The 17,438-nt window shown below is 40.5% G+C and overlaps 1 protein-coding gene across 1 annotated transcript; it reads left to right on the top strand.

Annotated features, from left to right (window-relative positions):
- Positions 1-13,719: 13,719 nt before the first annotated feature.
- On the top strand, positions 13,720-16,644 carry eny2 (ENY2 transcription and export complex 2 subunit). The gene is made up of 5 exons (XM_050046466.1): positions 13,720-14,013; positions 14,206-14,283; positions 15,177-15,247; positions 15,731-15,805; positions 16,219-16,644. Exons 2-5 carry the CDS (start codon positions 14,216-14,218, stop codon positions 16,290-16,292), a joined length of 288 nt encoding a protein of 95 aa, XP_049902423.1. The 5' UTR covers positions 13,720-14,013; positions 14,206-14,215; the 3' UTR covers positions 16,293-16,644.
- Positions 16,645-17,438: the final 794 nt, after the last annotated feature.

Below are 17,438 nucleotides of genomic sequence, written 5' to 3'. Positions count from 1 at the left end.
TGTTTTATACCATTTAAATTGCTGCATAAATAATTATGTTTTTAGAAGGGCTGTAAACACCTGTTTAACACTGTGACCTACCTTCTGTTAGACACCCCTCCATGGGGGTCTGGAGGGGGGGCAATTTTGAGCATTTTGAATCAAGACTCTTAGATCAGTTCTCAACGTTTTCATGACTGAGTGCTATTTCAGGGAGCCAGGAAAAGTGCACACACTATGACTTTTTTATGAAATTTTTTGTGACATACTAACACTTTACAAAACCTATAACAATCGACAATGATGTATGTTTCATTTTATTTCATTCATTTGACTCACGACCATATCACATGGTATGGAGTACAAACATTACATACAACAACAGAACAATTCCACACTCCGTGGCTTAAAGGGACAGTGTGTAACATTTTCAGTTGTTTATTGGCAAAAACCGATGTCTGCATTCATAAATATGTCATCATTGGTGTATTATTACCTCCACAGATAATCTGACTTATTCTTGTAAAAGGAGAATTTCAGATTTGTTTGTACATTGTGCGGGTAAGTTGTCTGCGGGGTTCTATAACATTTCACCATCTGGAGAAGACATCCGCCAGCAAGGGACATACAGCCTAGGGCTGGGCGGTATGACAAAATTTTCATATCACGGTTTTAAGAAAAAATCATATCTGTTTCACAGTATTTCACGGTATTTTGCTCAGGTTCGGCCAACTTGACATGCTGCTGTGTTGTGCTATGGCCTATTCAAGTGCCGGAATTTGTTATTTACCTGACAACGCCTGAANTAAAAACACATTGTGCTCGTTTAGCACACTATTTCATGTAGTTTTTATCTGCTGGAGGGTCGCGTAGGGGAGCATAGCGTGACAAAAATAGAAGAGCTGCGTAAAAAGTTGTCGCACGACAGACGGGGGTTGTCGCGCCACTCCCGTTGCCGGTGGAGCCGCTGATTAACAGGGGGGCGAGCTGCTACGGGACTCATGCTGCAGACGTGTCGCGCCGCTGACGTGCCTGGCCGTGGAGCCTGGCCGTAACTGTCTCGGACTCGGGACGGGTCGTCTTCGGTCAGGAAAATGCGCCCCGAGCTGTGCTCTAGTGTGCTCACCTGTGTGTGTGCGCTTTGTGTGTGTGTGTGCGCTTTGTGTGTGTGTGTGTGTGTGTGTGCGCATCGGGGCGAAACTCCACCGTGCGCAATACAGAGGGCAGAGGAGAATGGTAAACGGTGGTGTGCCGCTACTAGTTGCATATAGGGGAAACACTGCTCTTTTTGGTATGAGTTCTTCTCGGTCATCGTGTACAGTTGCTTTGCTTTCAGGACTCTCTCTGGCAGCCATTCTCGCCTCTAAACTTTTCTATGCTCTCACTCTCACCCGCTCAAGCATGCCTGTGGTGTGTAACGGTGAAATGGGTCCCCACTGAAACACTTGTAAATACGTTGTAAATACAGCCAGCATGGTGAGGAGGGGGTTTGTCAACACTCATTATGTGTGTCTCTGTAGGAGCCTGAATGAATACTGAAGTATCGGATGACATGGTTTCATCAATGTTATCATAGCTTTTTGGTACACAGCAGCTACCGTTGTTGCAATATGCATTTGAAACTGAGGCGCTAGAGTGCGCTATCCGTTTGAATGCAATATATGATTTCACTCTTAGATGGGAGAAATTCCTACACACTGTGGCTTTAAGTACAACAAATGTCACTTAAACAAAGGAAGGACATTCTTAAAAAAAACACCTAGTTTACAAATGACTTTTGGCTTATCTGATTGTGATAACAAAATTAATTTAAACATAGATGGATGGTTTTGATAATACTATTGCAAATACCTTTCTCTATAAGTCATTAAGCTTACATTCTGACATTCAAACAAAATATGATACTCATCTCCCACATGATTATCATCACAGAGGTTGCAGATCATCTGGTGTATGTCCAGCCCTTTTTATCTTTCAGTAACTTTAGGAATTCTGGTCTTGTTCACTCTAAAATTACAAATAGCCTGCCTGTATTTTTGGCTTTCGTTTAACAGATGCTTCTCCAGTTTAAACTCTTGTTAAATTTCAACATATATATCACCTGATGTCATACTTCTGAGCTCACTTTGCCACTTTTGTATAAACTGATCTTTTAGCCTCTGTTCAACAGTTAGTTTTAGCCAGGTGATTTTGTTACACTTTTGTGTGAGCCAATGGTAAGACAAGCCACAGTCATCCAGTATCTGCAGTACAGAGTGGATATCTTGGATATATATCCCAACTCTCCATGGACTACATCATTGCAGGTTATCATTTCAACTTTTGGGGTATATTTTAGTAATTTAAAATGTAGTTTTTCCAATTTATCTATTCTTTCAAACCCCCACACTTCACATGCGTACAACATAACTGGTGTAACCAGCTTGTCAAAAAGATCAAGTGTGATATCTACAGGTAAATCAAATTTTCTACATTTACAGAGGATGGCAAACATTGGTCGAGAAGCTTGCTCATGCAGCCCCTTGATGGTGGCCTTAAATGAACCATTATAGTTCATGATGACCCCGAGATATTTAAAGCAATGAGAATATTTGAATACTGGGGGATTACTGCCCAGATATGAAACATTTCCATTACATAAACACATCTGTGATAAGTCCCATTTGTCACACCAAATGGAGTGGCACACACAGCATGAGGGCAGGTGTGATTAACATTTAGTGAGCCCATTCGGCAAAGGAAAAGTGCCGACTCACTCCAAAGTGGAAAAGCAATATAATTGATCCTTATTTTTCATTCCCACACACACATTAGCGGCGGTGAATTATTAGACTCTTGAGCTCATCAATGTGATGAGAAATGCAGAGTTGTGACAGTGTATCCAGTCAGTAGCAAACACTTCAGCTTAGCCCCTTCATCACTGACACCATGATAACTGCTTCTGTCTCCCCTGACAGCTATCATGACAAAACTGCTCTGACAAAGCACTGGCTGTGTTTTATTTAGGTTCTTTTTTGGTGCTGTGAAGCCATGTTTGTTTGTGGTGTTGTGTGAGGGTGTGTATGGTAGTGTTTCTATGACTGTGTGTGTTATATTTTGAGTGAGGTGACAAATGTTTCTCACCGAGTGGACCATTTATCAAGCCCGGCTGCCCTTCTGGTTAATGAAGTCAGGGAGCCTCAGAGCACACAGATCACTCCTTTCTCACCAACATGGACAAACAGGAAACGCATGAGCGATCACATTGCTCTCACTGCTAACCTCCCACTCCCACACCCTGGCTGTTCACCAACCACAAAAGAGACTCCTTGGCATCGCATCATTCTGAAGTGAAGAAGCAGCTGTGGCACACACTGGCATTCATATTCAGCGGCACATTTCAGACTCAGTTCTGCGCTCTTCTGAGCTCAGTAAAAGCAGAAAAATAAGCACATCTGTAGAATATGAGTCACATTTTGTTCTAAAATGTGTAGTCCAACATTTGAGAATCAAAAATGACCAACTCCAACGCACTCATCAGAAAATAATTGCCCTTATAAAAGAAAAGAACAATATAATTTGCTCTTAGGTTATAAAGTCGCTATGGGGTATATAGTTATCATCTTAAGAACCTTTCATCCAAAATATAAATGTTTTGGGATGAGTTGCTGGTATTATACGGTATGTAAATATTCTTACTACAGACTTTTTTTTTTTGGTTTAACTTGTGTAAAAGTTTGGTGATACTGATACCAACAGGGGACTTAATTTAAAACCTTTTTTCTACTTCTTATGATACCCAACATCCGATGGAAGCATTCAGTTGCATCTCACCATTGAGATCTGCGCTAGATCTGGGTACAAAAAGAATCAAATCCAGGTGTTGTTTCAGTACTACTTAGTACTGGATAATTTCCAATGTGATCTCACAAAAATATGTGAAATGACCACAACCTCTTACGGCTTGAGATATACTTGCTTTTAACAATGTGTATGCAAGCACGCGATGGCTGCCTTGTGTCAACTGCGTAGACTTGGAGCATTGGTTGTGCACATCCTCAGACATTACAGCGATGTGTCTGAAAGATATATTACACACATGAATGTTTGGGACAATGTTGGCAGAACAAGAGGCAGAAACTCACCATTGTCAAAATCTGCTTTATACATCCCATCTGTGATGACCATTGTCAAAATCTGCTTTATACATCCCATCTGTGATGGCACTGCTGTCACTTTCTACCGTGATCCATGCTGACCTCAGAATTAACAATACAGTAACCTCCTGTTTACATCATGCAAATCTGGACATTCTATGTACTCTAAAGTCTCTGGTGTGCCGTCTAGTGGGATCCTCCGGTAACACGTTTAGTACATAGGCAAGTATGTGAATAATTCAATTCATGACGTGGCCAGTTGTCTATGCAAATGCATCGCGTTATGTGGTGGTGGCAATTATGCTGAAATTACATGGTGGCAGCACAGTTGGGTCTAGGCACCAAAACTTCTTGGTAAGGTTTAGAAAAGGGTTGTGTTTCTGGTTAAACTAGGGTTGTTAAATACGGGACTTAAGTATGTGGTATGCTCTGTGACGTTAAGTAACTAGGTTGAGGATGTAAGTACGTTATGCTAAAAGAAGTCAACATTGACTTTTAATTTCACTTGGGATACGAACAATGGCCTCCATGTGTGAAAGTCCGGTGTTTATTTGACCGATCCACCACTGTGACCTCCTGCCTACGCAGACTTTCTGGCCCTTATACCACATATGGGGTTGTATCATTAACTACCCCCCACTGCGTGAGGGAATTCATGTGTCCACCAAAACAAAGGATTGTAATTGCAGTGCCGGCACAACCTCTTGTACTCCACCCCCATTTTGTAGCAAAAACGCCTAAAATGGCATACCCAAATTAAAATGACTGTAGCTTCTGAACCGCTCTGACTACATGCATGCATGAGATCTTGCCAAAAATAAAACTCTCTGAAGTTTCTTGTGAAAGTGTCAGAAACACTCTAGGTGATACAGAGACAGAATAATGGGCCTCTGAAGTCAGTAAAAAATTGAAGATTTTGCCTAAAAAAAATTAAACAATGTATATCAGGATGAATAACTGTCTGTGGCTTCATCTGAGCAGGTAAATGACACTGTGGGGCTGTAGGCACACTATCAATGAACACTTGTTTCATATTTGAAGAAGATTGCACAAAGTATGACCATTCTTCAGTGTTTTTTCCATGAAAAGATCCAGGCGGAGCTCCAAAAGACAAGTCGGTCACTCGACTTCAAAACAGTACTGTCAGTGATCAAACAACACTCAGCCAGCTTCAAACATTGGACCTTATTGAAATCAGGTGTGATTATGATAGCTGATGTTGTTTATGACACAGAAACACCATAAAATATTACCAAATAAAGCCATATGAAACATGAAAGTTATGATCCCACTTTCTAGATGGTATATCTCAGCCAAAAATAGTGGTAGGAGTGAGACTCTTACCTTTTATAAACCAGCTAAGTCCCCGCTAACAGCTCCACATAAAATCACGAGTAATCCTTTAACTTTTCCCGTCGAAAAACAGCATGACATGACTTGTCACCACTCATTGCGATTTTGGACTATTTGTATTTAGGCTGCTCTTGTGCAAAAGGCATAATGAATAAAAGAAAAACTATGTTATTTTTGAAAAGTCAAGAACTTCCTGAATCCGGCAATACCAAACATCACATGGTTTGATGACGTAGCGCGCCTGGGAGATACCATTTAACAGAGGAGGAGGGGAGCAAGGACGTCGGCGCCTGGCGGAGTTAGAGAGGTTAAGTTTAACACAATATGTGTCACCACCACGTGATACGTTGTTAAGAGGTCCTGGTCATTTCACGCATTTCAGTGAGACCAGGTTATAGTCAAATACTGGTGCTTGGGCAGACTTGTGGCATTAGACACCGTTGAAAAAAGCCATCCTTTCACGTCGGCGTGATACGCGGCCACCATAACACAATAACGCCGACTGGCGGCATCGGGGGGAAATGTGGTGGGACAACAACAACAGTTAAGGGGGTGAAAGTCTGAGTAGGGCACATGGGAGGGGTGGTGGATGGGTCCAACAACCATGAACTTTCCCCTAGAAGGCCGGTGTTTGCTTCCAGTATAATTGTAAAGCCAAACCCTGTTCTTTTTTTCTAAACCCAACCACGTGCTTGTGTTGGCCAGATGTAACCACGAGCCTTTGTCGTTGAAGGAAGAAAATGCCATTTGTTGGTGTTGTACCGACGTAGTGCTTTAATATGAAAGAGACTGTGCAATGGATGTAACAGACTGAGACTGACACAGCATGCCAGAATGTCAACAAACAATACACCCAGTACCTTAAATGTCATATGTCAACGTGGAAAGTCCATGACCAAGTATCAATATGTTACAAGGTCGGTGTGAGAATGTGTTGCAATATCCATCGACACCTTAAAGGTTTAAGTACCAATAACCAGCACTTAAAGGATTACAATTTTGAACTCAGTAATTACATTACAGTTACTCATCCCAGTAGAACTCAGTTACTTTGAAGGCTTTTAGGGGTCATGATGTTTTAACAAAAGATGAGATGACGTTTGTTATTGAGCTTGACCTGCTAGTTTTTGCAAATGGAAGTTGTTCAGAGATGCTTGTGTGAAAGTTTCCTTTATGCGTAGATTTTAGGTGAAGCAGATTTTTTTTTCCATATTTAAACTGTCTGCTGATAGGAGTTTGATTTTGCGACCAGCTTCCATGATACACATGTTCACGTGGTGTGTTTAGTTCAGTCTACAAGTGCTGTATGTAACTCTGGAGAGTTGATTGTTATGTCTCATTCCCACGCTGTCAAACTGCAAAGCTACGGTGTTTGGTCGGATTACTGACCAAAGTGTCGGAACTTGATGACCTGGGAATAAGACTCAACAATCAACAATCTTTCTCCAGAGTTACAGACATCAGGAATGGAACACATTACCATTCACCTCAGTATGTACAACAGTCAATGAACGCATCACCAGAGAGTAACATACTGTGTGACAGAGCTCAGCTGACAGTCAGTGACAATGATAATTCAGTGTAGTCACTTCACTTTGAATATTCTGTGTTAAAGATTCATTCATAAACTGAACACCTCTATCGCTGCTGAGCTTGCCATTATGGAAGGACTAGCTGTTGACAGTCAGTACATAATCCCAAAACATAGCTGAGCTGCATGTTAAACCGCAATGTCACGATTTCTATTCATTCAATGCATCATATTACATGTTTGTGTGCCAACGTTGGACTTGTTGAACGGCACGTTTGACTAAGATGACACAGCTGTGATGCCATCAAAGCTAAACCAACAGTGAATGTGAGGAGAGAACAGCTACAGAACCTCAAACTTCATGTACAAGAAACATAATCCTTTTATTCAGCTGCAGAGGTCTGATGCTCGCCTCAGTTATGGGAATGCAACACACGCACGCACGCACACACACACACACACACACACACACGCACACACACACACACACACACACATGCTGATGATCCTTTGGTTTATCAGACTGCCAAAGCATGAGCGATGATGCCATTTAATGCTGCAAGTGGCTCACCAGTGTTTGCTGACAGAGACACAGGTGTGCACCCTTAGGATGCAGAGGAGGACAAAATGCAGGAAAAACATACTGATTAGCCATATTCTGATACTATATTTCATTATAGAGTCTGTAACAAACACTTTTTTTTTCTGTGGGATTTCATGGGTACAATTTTCTGGAAATGGCAACACCAAATTCATGTCAGCAGTGTAGCAGAGAGTTAGTTCAATCTGTTCGATGCCTATGAAGAGGAGCAGGGATGGGCACAGAGTAGCGAGAGTGCTGCAAATTGCCGTCCTCTGGAAGCCTCTGCAAAAATGCTGGTTGTCTGGCAAAGTTAGAAGAGCAGATGGCAAGTGGAAATGATCATTCGGAGACTAAACTTGGGTGACACCAGAGGTCTCGCAGTCAGGAAATGGAACATCTTAAATATTACTGGCGTCATGACACCTTTTAAAATTAATTTTAATGCGTATCGTTCGATGTTAATTCATCATTGAAATTAGTTGAAGACATTATAAATATTGTATGATGGACAAAAGAGCAGAGATTTTCTGTCCTTCTTCCCACAATGCATTAGTTTACAATGCATGTTAAAATTCTTTCACAGGAAGAGATAATAACCACACAGAAATCTGTTTCCTACTGGAAGACAGTAGTTAAGATTAGATGTGTTCTGCTCCTTACTATTAATATGTCGTCACATTAAGATGTAAATGGTAATTTGTGAAGTAGTCATTATTGAATGCAGGTGGTTCCCACCCCTACATTTCCTGTTGCATCTTGTAAGAACTCTCCCTGCTTATCATACCAAGTGTGAAGTACCATATATCTATTATTAGCACATCACACACAGAACTGACTTCTCGGGGTGGGCTGGGCTGTCAGCTAGAAGGCAAGGCCATAAAAACAGCCAATTTAATGTGGACACCCAATTTAGAGTTTTAGGATGGGGTCTCGGGGGCTTGCGGCCACAGGCAGAGCTCACTGAAGTATCATCAGCCTTTTAGTCTGAGGATTATCCCCCTCTTTCTCCGTGCTTCCTCTCCCTCGTGCAGTATGCTGCAAGTTCTAGCAGGGAAAAATAATTGCAGCTTCACATGAAACGAAGCCAAGCACCTCACGCCACGCTCATGAAAAACACCACCACTGAGCTGCATCTTGTGGTTTATGGTTACTCAATTGTAAGAAAGCCTTCAGATGAGGATCCCTGTGGATTGTTTCTTTGCTAGGAGTGCTGCACATGTCTTCTAGCTGTCCAGCTGCCTCGGGTTGCTTCAGCTGAGATAACTGTGGTAATAGGCTGGGACTGTCGATTGTAGAGGGGGAGGGAGAGCAGATAAGGAGGGTTTGAAAAAATTCTTTATACACCTTATTGCACTGAGACACTCCCCTTTCACCCCAAAGGCACATCTGCTTGAGCATGTCCACTAAACTAAATAGAGGTATAAACACCTCAGATTCTGTCTGAGCTGTAGAAATGACCACCAGAAAGCAATAAACCCCCTCTCGAGCTTCTCACTCTCTCCTCATCGTGCCGGCTGACTGTCAGCAGAGAGGCAGATAATTAACCGAGGCTCCACACTCACAGACAGACAGGTACTCTCTGTGTCGTGTAGACCTGCACTCGCACAGACGGCCGTTACTCTGCCCAGAGCAGGTAGGGCATCAATCAGTCTGTCATGAGGTGATGCACGGGGAGGCATTTCCCACTTGAACATGAGAGGACATGATACTAAATTCCACTCTCAAGACAGACAGGGAGTAATTCTTGGCCAGACTTCAAAAGGCAGATTCTTCTATCTGGACATGAAATTTAAAGTCAGACTCATGCATTACATATGAAATCATCTTTTTTTTCTCCCCTGGACTTTTCAGACTGACTGTCCTGCAGTGTATTAATGTGACCCCACTGGATTTTTGGGAAAGTAAATGAAAAAGAAGCAATTAAATGTATGCAGGCGACCAGAAGTCAGTAAAGTCATTAATTAAACAGAGCAACTGAGCAGAACAGAGTAGCTGTGTCACAGCGTATTTCATAATAAGGCAAAAAGTCTTGGCCCTGTAAATTTGAGGGTTTTAAAAGCTTGTTCAGACTCAATAAAGTTCTGACTTATTTATATAAATTCATGAACTCCACATTCCCTATCTAATTAAGGGATTTTTTCTTTTTTCACATTAATATTTAACAGGCTTTCCTCAATTACCTGCACAAAACATCTGGCTTTTATATTGTGTATCATCCCAAAAGTACTCTTTTATATCTGTTCTCTTGAGCTGCATCTGCAGGCTTTTACTGTCTTTCACATCAATAAAGCGAAACCCATTTGTGATCTGAGACACTCAGCCCTGCCTAGACAGCAGAGAATATTCCGATAACCTCAAAGAAGTGAGGCAGGACTCAAGAGGACTTGACAAGCAGAGGGTTTTGAGGTCGAAAAGATATAACTGCTAAGGGAAAAGGGAGAGATTGCTTGCAAATGATGATGAAAGTTAAATGATACACGTTAATGTGTGATGCTTTGCCCTTTGGCGCCGTATTAAAGACAGTACCCGTACATGTTCACAGTTCACTTAAAAAAGACAGCTGGAAGCGTACATGGAGTAATCACTTATTTAACAGATGAAAGACAAAGATGTCTCAGCGTTTCTTTGCCAGACAGTTAAAAGTGTAGTTCAGGATTCCCGCAATGCTGAATAATACAAAACAAGCAACAGAAGGCAAGTCTGAATGATGCATTTGTTACCCGAAATCAGTGATACAATGACAGCATGTGATTTCAAGAAGGCTTAAATCATGCTCTGGGAGCTAATAGACTCTCTTTCACCTTTAGCAGAATCACATTTTTCCAAATATCACTTGATAGAAATGAATCCAAAGGTTTTGGGGCATTGCTGTCTCACATAGACATGTCCATTACATATGTGTACAAATGTTTAACGCTGTATTGTCAAACTCAGTGTGCAGAATCTTCAGTGTCCTTTACTCAGTCAGCACCTTTTGCATTAGAGCTCCCCTCACTGGTGACTGACAGTGCTGACATTCAAATGTCAGCTCCAGGAGGTCACTCAGCGTGCAGATCACAGCCGAACCCACACACACTCTATTGCGCTGCTCCTCTGAAAGTTTGTGTGCGTGTACAAGGAATGAACTCGGAGAAAATCCAGGCCCAGTCAGGACACTGCTGCTCATAAAGTTGTGATGTTATTGCACTGCTCCTGACTGACCTCAGTTCAGCCTTTAATATATGAAGTAGGTCACTTCCTTTCCGGATCAAATTGTTTCATCCAGTTCAGGATAAAACTACATAAACACTGTTTAGGACCGCACTGCCTGAATAAACACGATTCTGTGCCGCAAAACCAGTTGAAAAAAGGTTCAGCTGAAGTGAGAAGACTATTTCTAACTAATAAAATATGAGACAGAAAGCTAAAGATTGTTGGCGGCAGTCGTGGGGCTCAAACAACAATGCTGACCTGAAGATACAACTTTCTTTAAAGGTATACTATGCAGAATTTTCAGGTGATCATGGCTCGCCAGTGAAGAGGAAGTAAAAACCAACCCCAATTTCACCTTTGTTTTACTAAATTTGCATTGTTTTTTTTGGTGCTGTGCCTCTTGGATGCCTGCTGCTTATGGTCTGGCAGCTGGTTGCTACCTTTTTATAAAGCCTCAAGCTCACCTGAGTGCTGTAGGGGGCACACGGCCATAAACGAACACAGAAAATAAGGAGGAAATAAGAAACTACGGGCAGAGAAAATACACTGCCACACACTCCTGGTGGCAGTGTATATTCATTGTTTTTTAAGGAAATCCTGTATAGTATATCTTCAACTAGAAAAGCACTCGGAGAGCGCAGACCTCCGCCAAGCAGCTCGGATTTCCCACCATTTTATTATTTTATCCACTTTGCTTCAACCGATCACCACCATTTTATCATCTCTTCCTTGTCCCATTATCAACCTTTCCTGAAAATTTCATCAAAATCCGTTTAGAACTTTTTGAGTTATTTTGCAGACAAACAAACAAACAAACAAACAGACAAACGCCAGGAAAACATAACCTCCTTGGCGGAGGTGATAATCATGACAGGATAAAAACACAAATGTTACCTGGGTGTACAGACCTATAAAGAGGTGCTATGTCGCATGCATCACCCCGGTACATATCACCACTACTCGCATCCAGAAGGAAGAAACTAGGTATTCATCTTGGTTTTCTGCCGTCAGCTCTGAGATTCGTGAATCAACAGCAGTTTTCAACTCGTCCAGCATCTGAACTCTCCAGGATAGGACCCTTGTTGTTTTGCCATTTCCTGTGCAGCCTTTATTGTGTTTTGCATCACTGTTAAGCTGCAAAACAAAATCAAGGTTGCAGTTCTCTTCTGGACTCCAGCAGGTTTTTAATGTTACCATTGTCCTTCATGTAAAGCCCTCCAGGTTCTAAAGCACCTCCACAGCAGCATGACGCCTGCCATTACAGCCTTCATGGTTGGAACAGTGAATTTCTAGTGCTGCATGGTGTTTACATAGCTTAGACAAACAATGCAGATAGAATGAGGCCCTTACTTTTACACTACTTGCACCGACTCAGTTTTTAAATATGAATATAGGCACTATGGTTCACTGGAAAAGACACGATCAGCATCGACAGTTAGGACAGCATGAATAAAAAACAAATACCCATGACTGAGTTCCTTCTCCTCTGGGCTGCTGTGCATCAAAACAACTGGCTGATGTCAGCTCTGACATCACTGAGCCCACATCACATAACCTGCTGCATCCAGTTTCCCTCTGTTTGCTACAGAAACCTATTAAATATATCAATCATTTCCACTTTGACACTTGTCATTATTTGCTCATTTGGATTTTATTAAAAAAAAAAAAATCCAGAAGTCATGTTTGCTATTTTGGCCAGCTTGACGTTTCTGCAGCTGACAGCTCGATGTTGTTGTGATCCAGGTGTTGATTATACCCGAAAGGAAAACATCCAACCTAGTTATTATACGTGCCTCACATCAATTTAGATTATTGGTGTGACTTTGGGGAATTGAAGGCGACTTGTCAGCTTTGTTTAGAAGCAGCATACACCAGCCTTTGCTATTTACAGTCAACAGAACTTCAAGCTGCTTGAATTTTCTTTGCAGCCTTTGTAAGACCTGTCCAACAAAACAGTCATAGTTCATGTTTTGATTTTTGTTTATGATTCATGATCAGATGTAGGTTTCTGTGTAGCAAAATCTTACTGGATGTGATAATAACTGGTAACTTTCCTCCACGTAGTGGCCATGTCTCTTGTAAATCTATCTGTGCCCTTAAACTTCAATTAATCATTGTTTCTCCCATTTACTTGATATATCCTCATCCCTGCTCTTTAGATATAATAGCCTACTCAGATACTCATGTTTGCTTTAACATCAGCATCATCACTTAGAAATAAAGTATCTTTTGGTGATTTTAGAAGCAAGTAAATGCTACTTGTACGATAAACATTTTAAGGCTCCTCAGATTCACCATGAATAGCCTCATTCTGTCAGACATGGATAACACATGAACACAAATACACATGCACACACACTTTCTCATGGGTAATGCCATTGAACACCATTATCTTCATGATGGGATGCTCAAGAGGAGTAGAGGGTTTTAATCTTTTATTTGGCATCCAACGTTTTCCAGCTGGTCTAAGAACCCAGCTCCCATAAGTGGTACTGTGATACACTGCATTTGGAGACAAAGTAAGTGGCACTTCATTCAACCACACACAAACAAAACCCACTATTGCTGAGTGTGTTTGCCTCAGGCAGAACACATTTATAATTATATGTACAATATAGTAAATGTATCAATTTAGTATGTTCTTGAACAACAAAACAACCCATCAAAATTCAAATTCACTAAGAATGGAACAAACACACTGGGGTTACTACTTAACATGTATGTATATATCTATATCTATCATCTATAAAATGCAGTTAATACCAGCAGGAAGGGATGGCCAATGTGTTGATGTGAAATAGGGCTTTTAAAATTCTGTATGATCCCTTGAGGGGAGGTGAGAGGTCAAAGTCTGCTCCAGAACTGACTTTAATATAATGTATTAACCAACACTGCCTCTGTGTGGTGGAACAGAGTATTGCATTTAATGAAGGCGCAGGAACCAATGCACAAATCAGTGTTTCCGCTCGGAATGTTATATCTGATGGAAAAAGCTGTGAAATCAAAATCCTGTCTTTTTTAAGCGACACATCAAATGTGACTTTGAAGCTAAATTACCTTAAACCGTTAACTAACCGCCGGCCTGTAGCTGAGCTCATAGCGGTTGTGTGTTTTTGAGATGGTTGTCGTTAATGTCGCTGCTGTTTTCAGCGTCAGCTAACGTTATTTACTCATAACTTTGTCATATACGCCACACAGTCTGGCGAGGTAGACTTCGTTCGTTTGCCCCTCTCTAGCGTGTGAGTAAATATTCATTACGGAAGTTACCTAGCTAATTGCTGACTTATTGTTTACAGCGGTGTAAGTTGTAACGTAGCTAGTAACGTCACCGCAGGAACACCTGCTAACGTTACATTAACGTGTTATACTTTGCAGCGCCAGCTTGACTTCACACTGGAGGCTTTAATACTCTGTTTATTGTATCCTTGTAGGTGAAAGACTATGAGTAAAGAGTCCAGGATGAAGGCAACCGTTAACCAAAAGCTGACTGAGATGGGGGAGCGAGAGAGGTGAGATACAACAACACCAGTGTTGGTTTAAGCTGTGTTGTGTTTCAATAACTCAGCTCTGTAGTGTGGTTAAGGGTTACTAACAATCACTTTATTTATTTTAAAGGGTAAACGTGAGGAAGTAACTTGGCTTTTTGCTTGGTAGAGTGTCTATAGGTGCACCAAAGTGTAAGGAAGATGTGTTACTTTCTGCTCTGTCACTTGGCCATATCCATGTGAGATATGCCACTGTATACGTGGCTTGATAATCTCTACATATTAGTTAAGACTGAGAGTTTGTCTTGCTCTTACAAGGCAGAAGCATGCCTTAATGAATTAAGAAATCATTTTTAATTGACTGTATCAGTATGTTGTGCTCACCCATTTCCTGATAAAGAGGCAAACTCTACCTTGAAAATTGTAATTTGATTTAATTTAAAAAAACCTTCACGGGGAACCTATTTGTCACGTGTGTGACACATCTCATTATCTTACGTTATTTCCTGTTTAAATGTATGTGTTATTGGTGATTTGAAAGTTAAAAGTGAATTCTTGAATCATTTTCTTAATAAAAAATTCACGAGTAATGGTTTGTTGTCAGCTGTTATTTGATAGTAGTAAATAACAAACATTTGTATTGTGATTAGAGTTATAACACACATTATAAAAGGGTTTTGTGCACAGATAGAAATACAGGTGTGCCTTGAAATTTTGGCCTTGGTCACACAAAGTTTAAAAAACCACTGATGTAGATTAATGTCAACACAACAGAGAGAATGGCATATCAGGGCCAAAATAAGCAGTGTTGTAATAAAGATGAAGAGGTTGTCAGCTGTTATTATGAACCAAGTTTGCATACGACAGAAACCTGTCTTATGAAACCAAATATACATGTGTTTGCATCTTATTGACAGACTGAAGGAGTTACTGAGGGCGAAGCTCACTGAGTGTGGATGGAAGGACCAGATGAAAGCTCACTGCAAAGGTAAAAATCACTGTCCTCGGACATATTTAGAGAGCTTAACTTAAAACTGTCATTTTTACCATAGCACACAAAACACAGCTATTTACAAATTCTACAAACGTACGCAAACCTTATACAGGATCAGAAAATACTACTGACCTTACTTTGACAATATTACAGACAGTAACAGCAGGTTCTAACTTGTTTTTTTTCTTGTTTTTTCCCATTGTGAGGCTTTACTCGTGTTTTCATGATGATCACAATTTCAAGTTTTAATACAGAACTCTCCAGCTGTAACCACAAATAAAACACAAAAATGATTAAATTGCTCCAAATTGCAGTAAAACATCAAGAGCTTTCAGAATGGACACAATTTAGGACATAACAAAGTACATATGTATTTGACTGTTGGAGCTTAAGTGCAAGGGTTTTGCTGCACAAGCTGCTTCGAGCATTTATTTGTTTTTTGTTAAATATCTTCTTTTTTTTTTTATCTTTTTCCAGAAGTAATTAAAGAAAAAGGCTTGGAGCACGTGACTGTGGAGGACCTGGTGGTAGAGATCACTCCTAAAGGAAGAGGTATCTTCACCTAAAATACACACAGTACAAAACTGTCGCTAATTTGATTTTGTGCAGCTTTTATGGCTGCGCTGTTCTTATTTTTCCTGCTGCCCACACTGACTTCAACAAATCCACAGTAAAGACTTTACATTACCCTAAAAGACAACATTGTAATGTCAGTAATATACTTCCATTGCATTTTATTTAGTGTACGGTTGAGTTAAAAACAGACAGACTTAATTAGCAACCATTTTGCATCCATCATAGACGGCAGAGAGCTGCCAGTAACTTCACTGACACCAGCCTCAGCAGGAGATGTTTTGTTTTCAGTAAATGAATGTGGGTGTGAGCATGGACACAAGTTATGCAGTAACATTTCGTCTGTGTGAAAGAATAAGCCATAGTCATGGATATGTCTCTGTCTCTTGCAGCGTTGGTGCCGGACAGCGTCAAGAAAGAGCTCCTCCACAGAATAAGAGCCTTCTTAGCTCAGCATGCCACATAATTTAGATTTTAAACATGTCCTTAGACCGCCTGCCTATACTCTCATCATATAGAATATTTTTAATGGTTTGATTTACTTGAATCTTAAAGATACTTTTTTCATTATCTTGATATTTTCAGAGACATACTGACACGTGCTTGGCAATTTGTTTGTGTGATTTTTCGATTTCTGTTACTACAGTTATCACGTATTTGTTAATGCACTTACATTGCACACTAGCTGTCCTTTGTAAAAGAGATGTGCTGTAAAGATAAAGCTTTGGATTTGCTGAACAACAATCATTTTCAAAAATGTAAAAACAAACAGTAAAATATATGACATAAATAAATAACAACAATATGTTTGAATAGAGGCTTTTTTTCTGTCCTGACTTCATTCTCTCCTAATTATAACATTTGCATTTCTTGTTTTCAATTGGCATTTTATTGCATTTTTAAGGTGGTATTTGGTGGATACACAGAGGTGGGTGGACCATTTAGAGTTTTGATAGTTTTTGCAAAATATGCTGTCAGTTTATCTGTACACTGTTACAGTACACACAGTAAAATATTAATTTTAATGGACTGATTTCACATCCCGCTTGTATGCAGGTTGGCTGTGTAATCTTTATATGTTGTTGCAGAAATGTCACTGACCAACAGTCTTTTGTTCTTTAAAGGGCTGCTTTGCTCTTTGTAAAGAATGTGTTGTTAAAAACTGAGCAATTAAGTATCACTCATCGTTTTTTTGTAGCATCTATGTTGCTTCCACGTTACCATTTAAAGTTTACAAACAATGTGAATTCAGAAGAACAACCATCCAAGGAGCATGTGAATGCACCATTGGCCTTAGCTGGCTCAGGTCTTGACTTGAGTCTGACTGAATTAGTCCTAGTTCAGTTACCGTAGCAGGCCACATGAGCATTACCCTGTGATAACAGTGATCAATCATTTATTTGTCACATGGAATTATTCAAAGTACTTGAAGTTGGCAACTTACTCAATGAATGATACAAATCCAGTGAAATGTGATCCCATCAGCTCCTTTAACTTGTTCACTGTAATTTAGTCCTTTTTTGCAGCTCTATACATTGTTGGCTGCTGCTTTGTAATTGTCTATACTTCCGGATGGTTCTAGTAATCCATGCTTTATACAGCAGTGATCCAC

This window comes from Epinephelus moara, chromosome 6 (assembly GCF_006386435.1).
Source record: "Epinephelus moara isolate mb chromosome 6, YSFRI_EMoa_1.0, whole genome shotgun sequence".
NCBI lineage: Eukaryota > Metazoa > Chordata > Actinopteri > Perciformes > Serranidae > Epinephelus > Epinephelus moara.
Note: the sequence above shows the minus strand (reverse complement) of the source record. Positions and strands in the feature narration are given on the sequence as shown.